At 37.2% G+C, this 18,218-nt stretch overlaps 1 protein-coding gene and 1 long non-coding RNA gene across 2 annotated transcripts in view; both read right to left on the bottom strand.

The window, feature by feature from the left end:
* LOC311096362 overlaps positions 1-18,218 on the bottom strand; it is a 253,553-nt gene that overhangs the window by 150,564 nt on the left and 84,771 nt on the right. The window lies entirely within an intron of this gene.
* myo15b (myosin XVB) overlaps positions 345-18,218 on the bottom strand; it is a gene marked incomplete at its 5' end in the record, with an annotated part of 30,686 nt that continues 12,812 nt past the window's right edge. The window contains 38 exons of the mRNA XM_084135323.1: positions 345-987; positions 1,098-1,235; positions 1,328-1,461; positions 1,540-1,673; positions 1,801-1,925; positions 3,408-3,556; positions 3,633-3,729; positions 3,812-3,889; positions 3,975-4,069; positions 4,265-4,395; positions 4,888-4,964; positions 5,054-5,130; positions 5,592-5,664; positions 5,758-5,806; positions 5,920-6,274; positions 7,254-7,365; positions 7,683-7,824; positions 8,421-8,536; positions 8,629-8,747; positions 8,859-8,934; positions 9,066-9,125; positions 9,244-9,359; positions 10,573-10,774; positions 10,904-10,994; positions 11,317-11,473; positions 12,639-12,746; positions 12,845-12,929; positions 13,017-13,265; positions 13,359-13,474; positions 13,564-13,656; positions 15,157-15,235; positions 15,810-15,880; positions 16,088-16,206; positions 16,305-16,478; positions 16,846-16,918; positions 17,078-17,247; positions 17,685-17,920; positions 18,030-18,125. Of these exons, the coding sequence (XP_083991449.1) occupies positions 892-987; positions 1,098-1,235; positions 1,328-1,461; positions 1,540-1,673; positions 1,801-1,925; positions 3,408-3,556; positions 3,633-3,729; positions 3,812-3,889; positions 3,975-4,069; positions 4,265-4,395; positions 4,888-4,964; positions 5,054-5,130; positions 5,592-5,664; positions 5,758-5,806; positions 5,920-6,274; positions 7,254-7,365; positions 7,683-7,824; positions 8,421-8,536; positions 8,629-8,747; positions 8,859-8,934; positions 9,066-9,125; positions 9,244-9,359; positions 10,573-10,774; positions 10,904-10,994; positions 11,317-11,473; positions 12,639-12,746; positions 12,845-12,929; positions 13,017-13,265; positions 13,359-13,474; positions 13,564-13,656; positions 15,157-15,235; positions 15,810-15,880; positions 16,088-16,206; positions 16,305-16,478; positions 16,846-16,918; positions 17,078-17,247; positions 17,685-17,920; positions 18,030-18,125 (4,668 nt within the window). The 3' untranslated portion in view covers positions 345-891. The remainder of the gene's footprint in view (positions 988-1,097; positions 1,236-1,327; positions 1,462-1,539; positions 1,674-1,800; positions 1,926-3,407; positions 3,557-3,632; positions 3,730-3,811; positions 3,890-3,974; positions 4,070-4,264; positions 4,396-4,887; positions 4,965-5,053; positions 5,131-5,591; positions 5,665-5,757; positions 5,807-5,919; positions 6,275-7,253; positions 7,366-7,682; positions 7,825-8,420; positions 8,537-8,628; positions 8,748-8,858; positions 8,935-9,065; positions 9,126-9,243; positions 9,360-10,572; positions 10,775-10,903; positions 10,995-11,316; positions 11,474-12,638; positions 12,747-12,844; positions 12,930-13,016; positions 13,266-13,358; positions 13,475-13,563; positions 13,657-15,156; positions 15,236-15,809; positions 15,881-16,087; positions 16,207-16,304; positions 16,479-16,845; positions 16,919-17,077; positions 17,248-17,684; positions 17,921-18,029; positions 18,126-18,218) is intronic.

Raw genomic sequence — 18,218 nt, 5'->3', positions numbered from 1 at the left:
ATGGGTGGATCTTGACCTGGGACAGTACAGCTCCACCTCTGTGGACCTAATGGGGTGGAGTTATGTTTAGCGATAGGGTTATGTGTAGGGTTAGGGTGTGGTTGAACCATCTTGCTTCAACCATTAAGTCCAGCGAGGGGGAACTGGACGTCAAGCTCCACCTATTGGCTCTGCAGTGGCTTGCCGCGGTCTGACTCAAAGAGCGGAGCCTCTGTTTGACGTAGTTACCCTGAATAGCAAATCTTCAGTGTCATGTGTGGTTTATAATAAATGCATATTGATAAATAGTGCTCTTTAAATGTTTATCTGTACACAAATGGAATGATAATGTTTCTCGGTTTTCTGAAGAGGACAGATATCAGTGATTTTTATTGAAAAATAATGAAAAATACACTTCAAAAGATATTTTACACTTTGATACTTTAAATAGATTAATTTCTATACTCACTAATACATTTTATTTTATTTGGACGCACATAATTAAACATGATTTTAACACAAATACAAAACAGGTCAGACTTATAATAAATATAATCACAAATCATTTGGTGGTATCAATTCTTAATGATACTAAATTTAAAAAAAAAGTTTAAAAAAAAACATTACTACATTAAATAATGCTTATCAAATTATTAATGTTCATTACAATTTTCATTCCAAAAATGTATTTATGCCGTATACATCGCTGCAAACCCCTAGTATTTTTACAGATCCCTTGTAGAGAACCCTGGATATAATGATTTAAACACTTGGTAAGAATTAGCCTTGATCATATGTAAACTTTTCTACATGTTTATGAAATATAATGTCTATAATGATTTATGGCAGGAGACACATTTGAACTCAGGGTAAGTCATGGGATATTAGGTGATGTTTGCATTTGTCGGTTGTTTAAAATGGGGTTATGGTCCGACTGGACACGCTGCTGCGGGAGGGTTTCACCATCTCTTCCATAATCACAGCAATGGTATGGCATAGTTCTTTTGCCTGGGAGAAATGAGAGATCAAAAACAAGAGCAATCTCATTAATTAAAAACTTCCAGCTCTTTGAAAATGACAACATGTATATATCCATGACATTTTATCTACATGCGTACCTGCTTTAGACTGATGCTGAGAGTCCTGGGTTGAGTTTGGCCACTAAAGCTGATCTCAACTGACTGCAGCTTGTCTTTTTTGGGACTGATTGAGCGCAAGGACTGCACTTCCTCTAAAGACACTGTCAAACATGCGTTCTGTGAAGTTTGTGATAGTTTAGTCGTTGTCGAGCATGGTTAAAACACACAATGATGATCAAAGCATCATAGGAATACAGAGTGTCAGATACCTGTGTTTTGGGATCAAGGATCGTGATAACTTCATGGTTGACGGCGACCAGCGAGGGAGAGGGGCAGCTGCGATGACTTACTTTCTGAGCAGTGAATATATCAAATCCAAAGAAAGGCAGCGAACTGACACTTTCTGGAAAGTTAAAAGAGTTTGTTTGGAAACTATGAAATACAGATGTAAAATCACATTTAGACAGGTTTGCTCACTTACTGATAAAGCGGGCTTTGGCATCAAGAGGGCTGAGGGGGCCTAAGGTAGAAAACTGTGCCCGTATAGTAGCAAGAAGCCTTTCGTCATTGGAGTTGAGCCCATCCTTCCGGGGAAAGTACTGCTTTACCTCAGAGCTAATGTATGAAATATGTGTCAAGAGTGTCAGATTTAAAACAATGATTTGAGTCAGTTGAAATGACTAAGTTTCATTAATAATTTTTAGGTATAATACATCACATTGCTTGAGATATATAAAATTACTTGGATGGTAGATCAGTCAGTCCAAGCGCAAGGTGTTGGAGAGCGGTCAACTCTGCCACCTGCTGGTAGATCACAGAGCTGTTCATGGGCAGCAACAGCCTCCCTTGCCGATAATTAGTCACAAACTGAAAAACATACATATGACCGGCATCCATCAAATACAGTACAGTAAAAACAGAAATATTGTGAACTTTTAAAATGTAATTGATTCATGTGTTGGCAAAGAATTTTCAGAAGCCATTACTCCAGTCTTTAGTCACATGATCCTTGATAATATGCTGATTTGGTGCTCAAGAAACATTTATTATTATTATTATAAGATCAACGTTGAAAACAGTTGTGCTGCTTAAAATATTTGTGGAAATGATGATACTTTTTTCAGGATTCTTTGATGAATAGAAAGTTCAATGAACAGCGTTTATTTGCATTTATTAAATTTAGTAAAGCATTTATAAATAGAAATCTTCTGGAACATTATAAATGTCTTCACTGTCACTTTTGATTAATTTAATGCATCCAGTGGACAGAAAACATACAAAATATACTTTTAACTGTATCTTTTAGAGCACTTTATCTATTTTCATCTGTAGATTTCAATTACAGTATATATCTTTAAAGGCCGTTTTCTCAAAATTAGGTTTTTACATTGAGCCAGAAATCTCCACGTCAGTAAAACTTACATTCACCAAACTTTATTCTCATCTATATTCTGAAGGTTTTTACAGAGGGCTTTGTTCATATATAATTTTCCTGATTTTATACAACATTTAATTCCTAACAAAATGGCGAAAATGTATTTATTTTTGGCTGTTGACAGTATATTCTGATTTGTGAAGTGATAAATAGAGATATCCAAAATCCTCTCTGTAAAACCTTTGACTCTAATATAATTAAACAAGAATTTTGAACCTGACTTGATCCAATGTTCGGATTTTTGTTCTAGAAATGTATGCAAATGAGTGCATATTTAATTAGATAGCGCCTCATTTGCATATTTAAACATTTCTGAAAACTTGTAATACAAAAATTGTTTGCAATTATTAATGTTAAGTATGGTGATATTTATTATTATTATTTATTTTTTTACCCTATTCACCTGGGGTGTCTCGCCTTAATAAAAGTATTAATTTCTCTCTTTTTTAATCTTACCACAAATGTTTGAATGGTATCGTTGTTTCCACAAAAATGTTTAGCAGCAAAAACTGTTTTCAACATTGATAATAATAACAATAAAAGTTTCTTGAGCAGCAAATCAGCATATTAAAAATGATTTCTGAAGGATCATGTGAAGACTGGAGTAATGATCCTGAAAATTCAGCTTTGCCATTACAGGAATAAATTACGTTTTTCAAAATGTATAAAAATAGAAAACTAATATTAAAATATTTCATATTCATATGGATGTTTTTACTGTATATTTGATTAAATAAATGCAGCCTGGGTGAGCATATGAGACTTCTTTCAAAAACATAAAAAAAAAAAAATGTTTCCAAACTTGACAGGTACATTCCGTATTTATTATCTTTTGGAATCTTGAATATTCATTAATGTAAAACAGGAAAACCGTAATGTTTCACGTAAAAATGAATTCAAAAGAGACTTTGTACCATCTGGTAGTGGAACCCCAGGTAAAGATCATTGCTGAACTGGAGTGGCTGTTTCCAGATTATTCGATGAAAGGAGAGGGAGATCGAGCCATCATCCAGCAGGAAGTCAAATAGATACTCATCGGAGTGAATTGGGCGAGTCACATCACCTAAAGAGAGTGATTAATAGTGAGAACAGTATGAAAGCATAAACTGATTCATGTGTGCATAAGAGTGACATCTTACCCTCTTTTTTAGTAGCATAGATGGAAAATTCCTTCACTTCTGCTGTATTTATGACACCCATCTCAGCGCAAAAGTCTTGTACCACCTCAAATGCAACCTATAGAAAAGCATAATAGCGCTACATGTAGACAACACATAATCTTAAAATAATAAAAATGGAAAGAGGGGCCCTCTCTTACACTAAAGCTGTGAATCTTGCAGGGAAATTCGGTTCCATCAGGCAGCATGATGGGCAGCCGACGAGAGTTCCTCCCAGCCTGCATGTGATTCAGATATTATGGTAAAGAAACAATTTCACATGCCTTGACATTCTCTGCTCAACATTTCACCGTCTTCACTTACCAAAATGGCCTCCATCTCTGAATGTGAAGGGATGTGCCTGCGTCCTCCAAAACTGAGTGATCGTCTGAGATTCATTGCACACACATTTGCCAGTTCTATATACAAATATTATATGCACACAATCACAATCACAATCTTTGCTATTTTTTTTGTACATACAAACAGGTTTAAATGACTTCCTAATCAGATTGTATAGCAAAATCCACATGATGTAAACTTGGCTCATATCGGTGGGGTCATTGAAGCAAGTTTGCACTATAAATACAGAATAAGATGTTAGAAGCGGATACCGTGAAAAGGGTGGTTGGCATCCTGAATGATGGTCTCCAGGTGGCGGGTGCAATACAGAAGGAGAGTGTTGGAACAGGGGAAGAATCCAGTCACCAGACTGAACAAACGCCAGCCACGGGTGCAGTTCTCCCTACAAAATCAGAAAAAAAAAATATACTACTATTCAAAAGTTTGGGGTCGGTAATTTTTTTTAACAAAGTCTCTTTATGCCTACAAAGTACCAACATTGTGAAATATTATTACAATTGTGTTTTCTATTTTAATATATTTAAAAATGTACTTTATTCCTGTGATGGTAAAGCAGAATTTTCAGCATCATTACTCCAGTCTTCAGTATCACGTTCCTTCAGAAATCATTCTAATATGCTGATGTGGTGCTCAAGAAACATAACTTAATTTTATTATAAATATTGAAAACATTTGCTAAATAGTTTGTGAAAACTGTGATAAAGTTTTCAGGATTCATTAATAAATAGAAAGCATTTATTTGAAATAGAAACACTATACATGTCTTTACTGTCACTTCTGTTTAATTTAAAATGTCCTTGCAAGTATTTAAAAAAAAATTACAACTTACTACCCACAAACATTTGAACGATAGTGTACACACAATATCACTCACTTGACTGGGTGTTTGGTGGTCTGCTTGATGACCTGACAGTAGATCTCATCCCTGAGGAACTCCTTCTCTTTTCCCAGCTAAACCAAAACAAGTTGTCATGTTACAGATGTACAAATTCACAATACCTCTCAAACGAATATGCTCTACATTTGGAGGGAAAGCTCACCTGCAAAATGGAGTTAACACAGTCACTCTCTGTCTGATTTTTCTTCATAGGCTGATCCAACATAAACTGCATCAAAACTACAAAGAGATCGTTGGGTCAAATACTTGCTCTCTTTATTACTTTAATTGCTTTATACTCTTTATTATACTTTACTCTGATTGGTCAATCTGTGATAAAATATTTTGGTATAACGACAACAAAATATAATGACCGCTTTTGCAGGCAAACAATTATTATTATTTTTTTATCTTTTAACCTATATACATTTATTTTATTTTTAATTTATACATACATATGTGTATATATATATATATATATATATATATATATAACTAATTTAAATAGCCATGTAAAAAGTGGGATAATGCACAGTCAGTCAGCCACTATCGCAAAAAATAAACCCCTACAGGGTGATACAAGACCCCTTTGCGCTTTGGGGTACTGATTTTATTTTAGGAGACCCACTGACTTTTACAAAACGTATGCTGTTATAATGGGTGAGTTTACATTATGTCTGTGATAACATTTGTTCACTTACACATGAAGTTTTGAGAACCCAGACGATTGAGATCATTGTCTGAGAAAAGGATCAGTGATTCCTGAATGGGATTCTAATAAAAGAAAACACAGTAAGCAAAAAGAATCAAACAAACTCATAAAATACCAGCATATACAGAGTGAGAGACTAAGAGATGCATACGTACTGGAGTGTATTCCACCATCTCATTTAGATTTTTGTCTTTCATGTTTGGTCTGAGAAAAGAGAGAAACAGATCAGTGTTCAGTGGAGTTTGATGCAAAACAATGTTATGGATAATTTCATCTCCATGAAACCTGTTTGAAGTTTGATTTCCAGAGGTCTTTACCTGGTGATAGAATCTGTGAAGAAGTTCCTAGCAAACTCAGTCATGATATAATGCTGACGTTGTGATTCAGATCTGCGGATGGATGCCACCTCCACACTGTATTCACTGCTGGCAGCCACGGAGCGGGCAACAGGGATGTTGGAGACGGAGCCATTGGTCACAGTGCCATAGACAGGATTGTTGGTGACGGGGCCATTGGCAGGTCCGTTGTGGGAAGAGCCGGTGAGTCTCATACTCTTTTTTCGTTCAAGCTGCCGCTCCATGTTGTTGCTGTGGTAGTCTGGTGGGGCACAAGGCTGAGTGACGTCCAACGGGAACAGTCCAGAGCGGCCCCCACTGGAACCAAACATCCATCCTGCAAAAAACAAAAAACATCTTTTATGCTTTATGCTGTACAACATAATCATATACACAAGTGATATTCAATATCCCAGCTAACAAAAATGTGTTCTAAGAACATTTTGCTAACATTCTCATTACATTTTTATAACTTTTAATAAGTCCAGTTTTTTAAAATGTTTTAAAAAAAAATCTTGGTTATGTGAACGTCAGAGAAAATATAGAGGTAATGTTTTCTCTGTTTGATAATTTTGCAAGTATTATGGGAACGTTAATTTTTAATGTTCTCTGAACCATTTGAACCATTTTAAGTAGTAACGTTTAAAAACATTTAGACTAAAGTCCAACTAAAATGATTCATAAAAACATTCCATGAATGATGTTTAAATAAAAATGTTGTACTAATGTTTTGATAGCGTTATTAAAGATCAGATAACTTTGAACGAATGTTCTATTAACATTACTGGAAGAACATTTATTCATAGAGAACCAAGCCAGAACGTTAGCCAAAGTTCTAAGAGCTTTCCCTGTTAGCTGAGATATATACATTGGTAACACTTTACAATAAGGTCTCATTTGTTAATTTTAGTTAATGTATTAACTAATGTGAACTAACCATGAGCAATACATTTGTTACAGTATTTGTTAATCTATGTTAACTTTAGTTAAAAATACAGCTGTTCATTGCTTTTTCATGTTAGTTCACAGTGCATTAACTAATGTTAACAAATACAACTTGAATCTGATTGTATCCTTAGTGTGTTAACAAATTAGAAAAAGTTTTGGCTCAACCAATGTTATGAGTTTGGGCTGGGAATTTATGTTTTACTAAACAATGTAAGACAGGGAAATCTGTTTTAAAACTATTTTGTTTTGAACATGTTTTTGCTAATCTGTTTGGTGTCACTAACGGAGTAGAAATGACACAAAGTAGTTTTAAGGAAAGGCTTCGATCCCAAATGGTCCCAAATGGTTTTCTCAGGTTCTCTTCTCACCATCACTGAGTCCGTCCATGCTTAACAGTTTGATGACATCGCCTCTGTGAAAGCTCAGCAAGCTCTTGTCATCTGTTACATAGCTCTTCACAGCGATCACATAGTCTGAGTTCTGCAAATGGAGAATCAGATAACTTTATTCAAGATAGCAGGGAAAATTAAGGTGCGGTCACTTTCAGTAAATTTCACAGGCGACGTTAATAGGAATCCACATGATCTAAAATTCATTGTGAGGATGAAAGATTTCCCCACTCAGGTCTCACAACAGGTTCAAGAAAGCTGCTTGGTTGTGCTTTATATATGGCTACACTATTGACAATAGATGATGGACCTTTTATGCTTGTGAAAATTCCATTTTGATTTAATGTTGACTTCAAGAGAAAAACTAAAGCTACATCGGTGTTGAGGCTAGTATGACTAACTGAGCACCTTAATCAGCTCCATGAGGAAGAGACGAATCACAGCAGCGATCTGTGGAGCCTGTTGGGAGTGAAGTTCCAATTCTTCATTACTCAAAGTGATCACAACTTTTCCAGCCTCTTTCTGCTGTACCGACAACATCTGTGAGTAACTGAACAGTAACAACATATGATTACATAAACTGCAACACTTGACTTTGGGGTCAGTAAGAAATTAATACTTTTATTCACCAAGAACACATTAAATTGATCAAAAGTGACAGTAAAGACATTTATACTCATAATAAATTATGCTTATTCTGTTAAAGCTGTTCTTTTCTTATTATTTATCAAAGACGTATCACAGTGTATCATGGTTTCCAAAAAAATTAAACCACACAACTATTTTCATCATTGATAATAAACTAAATGTTTCTTGAGCACCAAATCAGCATATTAGAATGATTTCTGAATGATCATGTAACACTGAAGACTGGAGTAATGATGATGACATTTTTTCCATCACAGGAATAAATTACATTTTAAAATATAGTAAAATACTAGAAAACAGTTATTTTAAATTGTAATAATATTTCACAATATTACAGTTTTTACTGTATTTTTGATCAAATAAACGCAGCCTTAGTGAGCACAAGAGACTTCTTTCACATTCAAAAATCGTACAGACCCCAAACATTTGAACAATAGCGTAAATAAATCATCTGAGGAATGATTTGAGGACATTTCCATTTCCTCATATGTTCTGTACCTGTAGCTGTGGAGCAGTTTGAGGTGTTTGGGATTTATGCCTGAAGCTCTGGCCACCTTCAGCAGTCTGATTCCTCGATGAGACACTCCCAGAACCTGTGCATCTCCATTCCCCAGCTGTTAAAGCACACATGCAAAAATATTTCAGACTGCTTAACAAATTTCTGTTTGCATATTTATGTAAGAAAAGCCAAGTATTTTTATTTCACCTTCACATTAAAGAGACGTGAAAAGTAATTAGACCAGTTGTCTCTTGCTGCCATGATAATTCTTTTCTTCATGGCATCGTCATCTAGAGAACTGATATTGGTTCCGATACGGAAGCTCGCTGGTGATAAAGACAGAAAGAAACACAAATAAACCATGTTCAGTTATTCATAATACTTTATTTGAATTATTATTAGACTGGTATGGCTTTAATATTATGCATCTAACATACCCAACAGGTCTTTCATTTTACGTCGCTCCTCACGTGAAATCCTCAGACAAGAATCCGAGTAAGTGTCTCGCATGATCTGCAGTTTACAAAAACAGTGGATACTGTGTGGCCCAGAATTTAATGTAAACTAAATAGTATAAAATATCTTACATTTTGAAACGTTGAATTCTATACACAACATTGGTATTGCAAATGTTTGCTACTGACCTGCTCGCAGAGTAAATTAAGGATGTATGGGTGGTTGAATTTTTCTCTGGGATAAAATAGCTGCGTACAAGACAGCACAAATAAAATGAATACACATAAGTAGGGCTGAAACAGCTGTGATAACTGTGTAGGAGGCCATCAGTCATGCAGTCACATAAAACAGTCTTGACTTAAATACCTCCTTGCGCAGGAAGAGTTTGGCAGGCATACTGGGGTAGGAGAAGTAGACGCTGGCAGAGAATCTGTGCAATTGGGAGCGAACGCTCTCCTCCTCTGCCATCTGGCTGAACTGATCTTTAGAAACACATAGAGGGTTAGAAATTAGTACATAAGATTATTGTAACAAGGTTAGTTGTTCAGGGAAGAAGGAACAAACTTTAATCCAAAGATAAACAAACACAAAAAGAAAGTAAAGCGTCAGCCCCTCAGGGACAGCTGCCGCATAGAAACATATTAAAACCACAACATAAATGTTCCAGGCCCGGTCATCTCTCCTCCTTCACTGTAGTCGTTCCTCCTTTTTTCCTCCTGGAGGTCCTTCGTGAGAACTTGAAGATGGTGCGGCGTGTGGGTGATGCTAATTAACACTCGCGCCACCGGCCTCGCACCGTTCCCACAGCTCTCGGCCTCGTCCTGCTTGCCACAATTATATTGGCAAATGCATTCGGATTACCTTAAATTTGCATGTAGTTCATTCCTGATGCGCAGTGCCTTCTGAACTCTTGAAGTTTTCAAATTTGAATATACTTGTTGCAAATTAAAGTATTTCTATAAAAGTGTACACCAGTGTATTTTACAAAAGACTAACAGGATGCAAAGATAAATTGAGCATTCTGGAAAGAAAACACTTTTAGTTTGAAAGGTTTCGATTGAAGAAAGACCTGGAATATGTTTATTACATTTTCTTAAATACTTAATAAATTACTAATTTATCAACACATGGAATATTTTGACTGCAAAATAGAAAAAAAGGAAAAATATCTAGATTATTTTTTAATAACACTTTTTGCATTTCTTAATAAATATACAGTTTTCCCAGCACATGTAATGATTCAATTATTAGACAAAGTAAAAGAAACACCAGGAGTATTTATTAATCTATGTTTAAAATGTCTTTAACAAATTACAAGTTCTCAACACCTGGAATATTTCAAATACAGAAAGGAAATGATGAAGAAAAAACATAAATATTCTTAAATTCTTAATAAATTGTTAGTTTTTCTACACCTAGAATATTTAGATTTTCATAAATAAATATAACAAGAAACATCTGGATTATTTCTTAATCTTTTTGTAACTATTTATTTCTTTTTAAATTGCAAGTTTTATCTACACCTGGAATACTGGGGACAAACCATGTCAAGCCAAGTTAATTGTGATTAAATAAAACTAAATAATATTATTTAAATCTTTTAAAAGTGTAAATTTAATATTTTATTCAATATATCAAAATATATTTGATTCATATATTAGGAATGATCCATAAATAATATGTGACATCACTTACTAAGTCCAGGTGCAGGCATCGGTGGCGGGTCAGGGATGCTGGGAGGTGGAGGAAGGATGGGGTCACGAACTCGAGGCAGAGCCTGCGAGCGCTGCGAGCCGAAGAGATCAGCTAGTGAACGCTGCTTCTGTTTCATTTCATTGGAGATAGGGCGAGGGCCATGGGACTCAGGGGCCGGAGGAGGCATCTCTTTCCACTGTTTCTATAGCATGAATGCATAAATGATTCATGGTGAACTTCTGCATCCTTGACACTGAACTCAAGCTCAAAAAGGTCAGAAATTAAAGACAAATCACTGCATTATGGCTTGCCACTTGTCAGTATCATCTACCTTCTGGTTAGTGACAGGTCCCTGAGCTTTGAGAATGGCCAGTGCCTCTTCTTTGGGGTCATTTTTCTTTATAAAGTGCTTGGCTGGAACCCTGTGAAGATTAAAGTTCACATTATTCCACCTCTTCCAGTCTCTTACACCTCTTAAAGTGATCAAAGCAACACAATATTATGCAAGTTTTCAGTAACAGTTAAGTCAATGTGAATCACAGTTTGCAGCCCATTTTGCTTCTGTAATGCAACGTATTTCAGAGAGAAACGGGACACATGAGAAAAAATTAGGGCAGGACTTTTATCCATTGGGAATTGATTAGATTGTGAAGAGTGATCTCTAGGTGGAGCAAGTTATTGCTTCTCAATAATGTGACAAGGAACATGATTAAGGAATGTAATTAGAGTCAATTCTTGGCCCACCTGACAGGCTCGTAGGCTTTAGGTTCTGGAGCGGGCCGATTCTGGTACAGCTTAATGATCTCTCTAATGTTGCTGGTAGGTTCTGGTTTAGGAGATGTTGGTTCTGGAGATTCTGGTTCAGGTTCTTGATTTTTAGGAGGTTCTGGGAATCGTTTCACTGTGTGAAGAAGAGTTTATGAGCTTCCAGATACATAATTTTAGATGATGGCTATAAAAAATTATCACGAAAGCATTTTTCATATCAGTCGATATCCATAATTATCACGATAAATGTCAAAACTATATTTCAAGTTGCAGAAACCATACAGTTCATTGTGGTTTCATCATCAGAGCAAGACACTTTTCAAACAGGCGAACATTTCACAAAATAACATTTTCATGTTTTGTCTCTTAGAAATGCACATTTGACAGTAGCTTGAGTTCGGGTGCAGATTTTTTTTTTTTATTAACAAAAAAAGTAACATCTGTAAAAATTGTAACAACCTCATTTTTATAAGGTTAAATATTGTTCTTCCATAGTATTTGGATCATGTTAACCACAGGTAAAACCACGCATTGCACCTCACTAACATTATAAAAAAGTAATTTTGTTTCTATCATACAAATGAACAAAAACTGCTATAGCTTAATGACAAAAATACTGTAATTATATTCCATTACTGCTTTAATACATGTTTGCATAAATAATTTAATAAAAATTCTATATGAATATCCCACATTTCTGCCACAATCCCATGGTTTAGGCTAGTGTTACTACAGTAAATCATGATAAATGTTGGCGACTTGTGGATTGAAATGCCTTCTCGCTGTAATGTTTTGGCTAAATGTTTCTCCTGTTTTCCACATCAGTGCTATTGAGAATGTCAGCGTTGTTTCATCTGGCTTTAAACTAGTTTAAATCATGAGGCATTTGATTTGTGGTTTGTATGGGAGAACTCTGCACTGAACTGGAAAAGTTTTCACTGGATCTCACAGCACTGTGTAGTGGTCGCGTGATTGAGATGGTCAGAAATTAAGAGCATTTGCTCTAGGCTCGCGCTCAGTTAGCCAAATTGGTACTGAAGACGGTCTGCAGCACGCTTGTGCTGCATTATTTGCATAGTACATAAACATTATATCAAACACATATCAAACTTTTGTTATCATTTTATCGAGGAAAATTATATTGCGATAATTATTGTTATCATTTTATCACCTAGCCCTAATACATACTAAAGAATACATTATAATTACATAAATGTGAATTTAAATAAAGAATGAACCACTTGTTCTAGGTATTGTGAATGGAAAAGAAAAGAAAAAAGCAGAAAACAAATATAGACCTTCAGTCTTTACTGGAGGAGGTGATTTGGGTTGGGACATCGGTGGAGTGGCGTATATCAGTGGCTTAGCAACCTTTGGTGCAGATTTTGGGCGTGCCTCTGATGTACCTGAGATGCATAAAGATAGTGAAAATCTTATCTCTTATACAATTTTGCTACTTATTTTAGCCATTTTAACAATTTTGAATTTGACAGTGTCCACTCACCAATCTTTTGAAAAAAATTCCTCTTCTCTTGAAAGGACCCTTGATCTTCCGGGGCCTTAAGATCCACATCTGTTTTAGGCTGTGCCTTAAAGAAAACATTAAGCAAGAAACTGAAGCATTTAATTACTATACTAATAGTAAACACAGGCACTGGTCAAAACCGTTCCTTTACCTCAGGGCTGTGGGGCTTTGGAGGGGGCTCTGGGGCTTTTTTCGCAGTCTGAGGGACGGTTCTCTCTGCCTGGGGGCGGCTTCGGGGTTTGGGTGACGGTGAGCGTGAGCGTGAAGGTGAACGTGCACGTGGAGGAGAGCGCCGTCGCTGGCGTGGTGACTTTCTCTGTGATTCCTTCTCACGTTTTCGCATCTCTTCCTGCTGTTGCTTCTGGGACAGTGTCATTGCCTGCATGGTCATCTGCTGAGCCTGTAGGGAAAAAAATACTTTTTTAGGTCCAAAGCAGTGATGTGATATGGGAAATCATTATATACATAAATTAATTTTTTGAGGTGAACTCACTAGAAGCTGAGCCTGTTGATTGATAAAGGCCTGCTGTTGAGCAGCCATTTGCTGTGTATTGATAGCCGGTGCGGCGGCAGGCATGGCTTGTGGCATGGCAGTTTGCATCATCATAGCTAAGTCCAGAACAAGCAGTAGGAAGAGGGTAAACATTTAACGGATCATGCTATTAGAGAAGCACAACATGAGCAGCAGGGATGCTTACGTTGCATGGGCTGCATCATAGGCATGGTAGCATTCATCATGTTTGGCATCATTGGAGCGCCATAGCCAGCCATGGCAGGATTCATTGGCATTCCTAAATGATGGGTAACAGGAGGGTTAAACTTTACAGCTACAAAATAAATACTAGTGTCAAGATAAATAATTTTGTCATTGGATAGTTGATAGAGCACATTTTCAGAATTTTATTTTGGTTTATTTTTAGTTTGGAAGGAACCAGGGAGGTGGTTCCGGAGGTGGACGAAGGACTGGTGAAAGACGGAGCCCTGGTGGAAGGAACCAGGGTGGCAATGATGGTGGGAGGAGCCAGGGAGGTGAGGATAGGAGGACTGGCCAGGTGGTGGTCCAAAGCACATCCAGGACGATAGCCCACGGTGGAATCAATGGGGGGAGGAGCCATGGTGGAGCTTTGGCTGATGATACCCGGGGGATGATTAATGGAGATGAAGCCATAGGAAGTGGAGCCCAGGGCGCAGACGGAGAGCAAATGGGGACGGCCGACACTGAATTTCCAGGAGGCCGATGCGGAACCGCAGCAATGAGTGTCCGAAGCGGAGCCAGAGTGCTTGGGCAGGACCAGTGGCGAAGATAAAGGTCCAAAAAGTGCAGGGCAGGGCAGGGTGGGAAGTATTACCTCCATTTCCCAGTCTATCAAGCACTCATCAGTGTCCAGCTCCATTAATGTCCCCTCTGTCACGGATGTTGCCTGCTCACACACCTGGCCAGACGTGGCTGCAGGCTCAGGCTCCGGGGCAGATGTGGCTGCAGGCTCATGCTCCTTAGCGGGCATTGGCTCTGGCTCAGGGATAACTGGCAGGCGTAAGCTCCCCGTCTGCGTTGGGCTCTGGCTTGTAATCCGTGTGCTGCGTGGGGGGTGGTTTGCTGGGCTCTGGGCTTGGCTTTGTGGTGAGTCTGCACCAGACACCAGAAAACTGATTCTCTCCATGTTAGTTAGTTTAATTGGTTTAACAGTTTTATCCAGAAAAGAGACTTTAAAGTCTCATCATCAAAATCTGTTTGTTTGGCGATCTGGCAAAAGCGAAGTGAAAATTCAAACAATGGAAGCCCAGCATGGGCAAGGGCAATAAACTGTTTGACTTGAGCCATAATCCTTTTTTGGTCTGGTATTCTGTAACGGTTTGAGTCCAATGATGAAGAAGAATGTACAAATAACAACAGTCTTTATTAAACACAAGCCAACAACTTGAGACAGTGTGCCATGCATGAACAGTACCGGACAAAGAATGAGTGAAGGTGAGGAACTTAAATACACATTGTGATGAACTAAATAATGAACAGCTGTGATGATTCAATTAATATCCATGGTTACTGATTATGGTGGGAAAAGTAGAACAAAGGAACACAGGCAAACCAAAACTAAGCGTGACTATGATAATAATTATATTATATTTATATATAATAATATGTAAATAAATTGTGTAATATTGTAAATTCAGCCATCTTCTTAACTTTAAATTGTTTTACCTTTATCAGCATTAATAATACTGCTCTCTAAATATCAGCATGACTATCAGTCGACTACTACATACAAATCAAATACATATACAAACTGTACCTGCTCCGGTGTACATGCTGGGCATCATACCTCCTCCTCCTCTCATTCTGCGATTCAGCATGGCCATCCGTTCAAAGTCCTATCAATAAAAAAACAATAAAAATCCAGATAATAAGTCCTCAGGCCAGCCCTCAAAGATATAAGGCAATACAAGAAGATCTCAGAGTTAATAAGTGCCAAAGTTATGCAATCTTCACTGGCTTAATGAATAATATATTTATGTAGCCTAGTGGTAAGCACGCTATTGGTAAGTGGTAAGTGGTAACTTACACTAGTGGTAAGATTTATTTATAGATTTAAAATAGGATAAATGGGAGGTACACCATTTATCCTATTTTAAATCTATAAATAAATCTCTGAAAATAATGTAAAACGAATATGTAAAAAAAATCCATTAAAAATCTATTAAACCATTTATAAATATCTAAAAAATCTTCATTGGCATTTATTTTAAAGAAAGACAGCACAAGCACACATTTCATTTATAATTCACTAAAAGAAGTTTAATAGGTTTTAAATTATAAATCAATAGAAATCCTGTTCAGTTACTATTAAATAATAATTATTATTTTTAATGGTGAATTCAAAGTAGCTGTCAGTATGACTAAAAAATGCACAATAATATTTATGTTTTTGAACTGGACGATACTGACCGGAGGACCTTGATCAAACACAGGATCAAAGAGATCATCAACATAAGCATCCATTTGCCGACCACGAGATCCTAAAAGAAAGATTTTTGCAGGAGTGTCCTTTGTAATGTCAGAGTGAAACAGTCATTTTATTTACTCTACAGGGTGAGCCAGTTTCCAACCCTCATTCTGTAGCTTTCATTCACTTTGATTTCTTTGATCATCCCTCTGCAAAGCTATGTTACAGAGCAATGACTCAGAATTTACTCCCAGTTTCCTTGTAATGGTTGGACACTCACCCTGGGATGTGGAAGAGGGTTCATAGGTGTCCCATGGAGATGCTTCAAAGGAGGGGAGACCAGGGGCCTGCATAGGGGGAGCAGGTGGTATAAAGTCATCCAGGTCTGTGGTTGCCATCCTGACAACAAGAGAAAATGGATTAATAGAAGGAATTAAACTATAATTTCACAGACTCTTTTGATTGAACTGTCAGCTTCAAGTCCCACAGAGGCGTACCTGTCGCTTACGTCACTAAACAGGTAATCGGTTTGAGCAGGTGGGTGACCCAGGGGCACATCAGCCTCCACTCCAGCCAGGAGATCCATGACAAAGTCACAGCCTGCCAGGTCGGTCCAGCCCTCCCCAGTCAACAGAGACACAGACCAACCCTGTGTAGCTTCAGTCAGACCTCTGACAGAAAGAAATATGACATTAATATTTTGTTGTATGAATATCTGAACATGCAATATATCAAAAGAACAGAGCCTGATTCAATAAACTTAATCATATAAAAACATTAAAAAAATATTTCAACAAAGTCAGGAAACACAGTATCTTGAATTAATTTTAACATACCGAGTTTTACATGGTTAAACGCTTGATAATGTATTACAATGGTATAATATTTAAATAAACTTGTTTTGTCACAATACAAAATATCTTAAAGGTTGTACAAAATAGGCTTATTTTCTTTATGTTAAAAATATTTGGGAAGAAATATGACTTGATTGTTAAAAAAAAAAAAAAAACACCAACAAAAAAAGACATTTTTATCTACCTGTAGCTAAGAAGCCAAGAAGCCAGATGTTCCCCTGTGGTCCAAGACTCCACCTCCACAGTTAACCTTTCCTCTAAAAAACAAAAACAGTAAACATCAAATAAACTCAATACTCTCACAACACATTTACAACATATTTAATATCATTTACCCTCTTGGAATGAGCAGTGCAACTGGGAACCCAGTAGTTACTCCAGTTATCAGGTACAAAAAAAAAAACTGCAATCCTCACCAATGAAAGTGTTGACCTCCACCACCATCTTTCCCTTTCTCTGATTGGCTGTCCACTCAAGTTGACTCGGAGGGTGCTGCCTGCAGGCAGGAGAGGGGAGCTGGAGGGATGTGAGGAGCTTGTGCTGGCACAGAGAGCGGTACTCCCCTGGACCCCAGTCGGACAAATACCTGACAATCATTAAAACACAATATTTTTCATTTTGAAGAAATTACTTCTGTCTGCCACTATTTATCTATTGATCAATATGGAATTTGACTTTCTAATTCCATCATATATCAATGGGACAATCCGTCCAGTTTATTTAGGAAACGTTCATTTGAATAATAAATCAATGGCAACGTTGTATCAGTCTGCAGTGATTTAAGTCAATAACCTTCTACTTTAGTAGAAGGCATGTAGTTGTAAATGCAGGCAAATGTCTGTTTAATACAGGCTAAAAGTGTTAGTACAATTTCTCAACATTAGATAATGTGGAATGTTAAATTATGATGAATGTGAACCAATACCTAAGGTGACTTTTTTTTCCAAGCAATAAAAATAGAGAAAATCGCCCTGTTCTAAAGACCGCTATTTTGGGTTTGTGACACTATGACTGAAGACATACTTGAGCAAGGGTTTCTCCAGGGCAGGAGATGGTGTGAAGGCACTCAGACAGCAGGCCAGGAGCAACCAGCCCCGCAGGACACTCTCCTCTTTATCCCCGTCCCAAGTGAGGTAGACCAGTTGGGATAGAATCTCATCTCGCATGCTAGGCCGAGTTTGGCTCTTCTCCACAATATAGTTCCCCAACATCTGCTCTTGCCAGCCAATCAGATCCGAGTCGCCTGTGAAACGCAGGATCTAAGGAAGAGCGTAGATTAGGAAGGATTAGGAAGGATGTTGAACTTCTGTGGTAAAATATCCATTTAAAATACTAATGCAAAACAGTTTATAGATTTATTGTACTGACCAGTTTATAGATTTCTAGAGCTGTACGGGCATCATCAGGGTCCAGAGATGTCAAAGGCTTCTGAAGTGGGTAACCCTGCGGCTGGCACCATCCGTCCTTATGGAGATAAAAACAGATAATTGATGTAACAAATTCATTAAACAGATTCACATATATGACAATTATATATGAAGTGGAAGACTGTAAAAC

Source organism: Abramis brama, assembly GCF_963993115.1.
Source record: "Abramis brama genome assembly, chromosome: 14".
Lineage (NCBI taxonomy): Eukaryota > Metazoa > Chordata > Actinopteri > Cypriniformes > Leuciscidae > Abramis > Abramis brama.
Note: the sequence above shows the minus strand (reverse complement) of the source record. Positions and strands in the feature narration are given on the sequence as shown.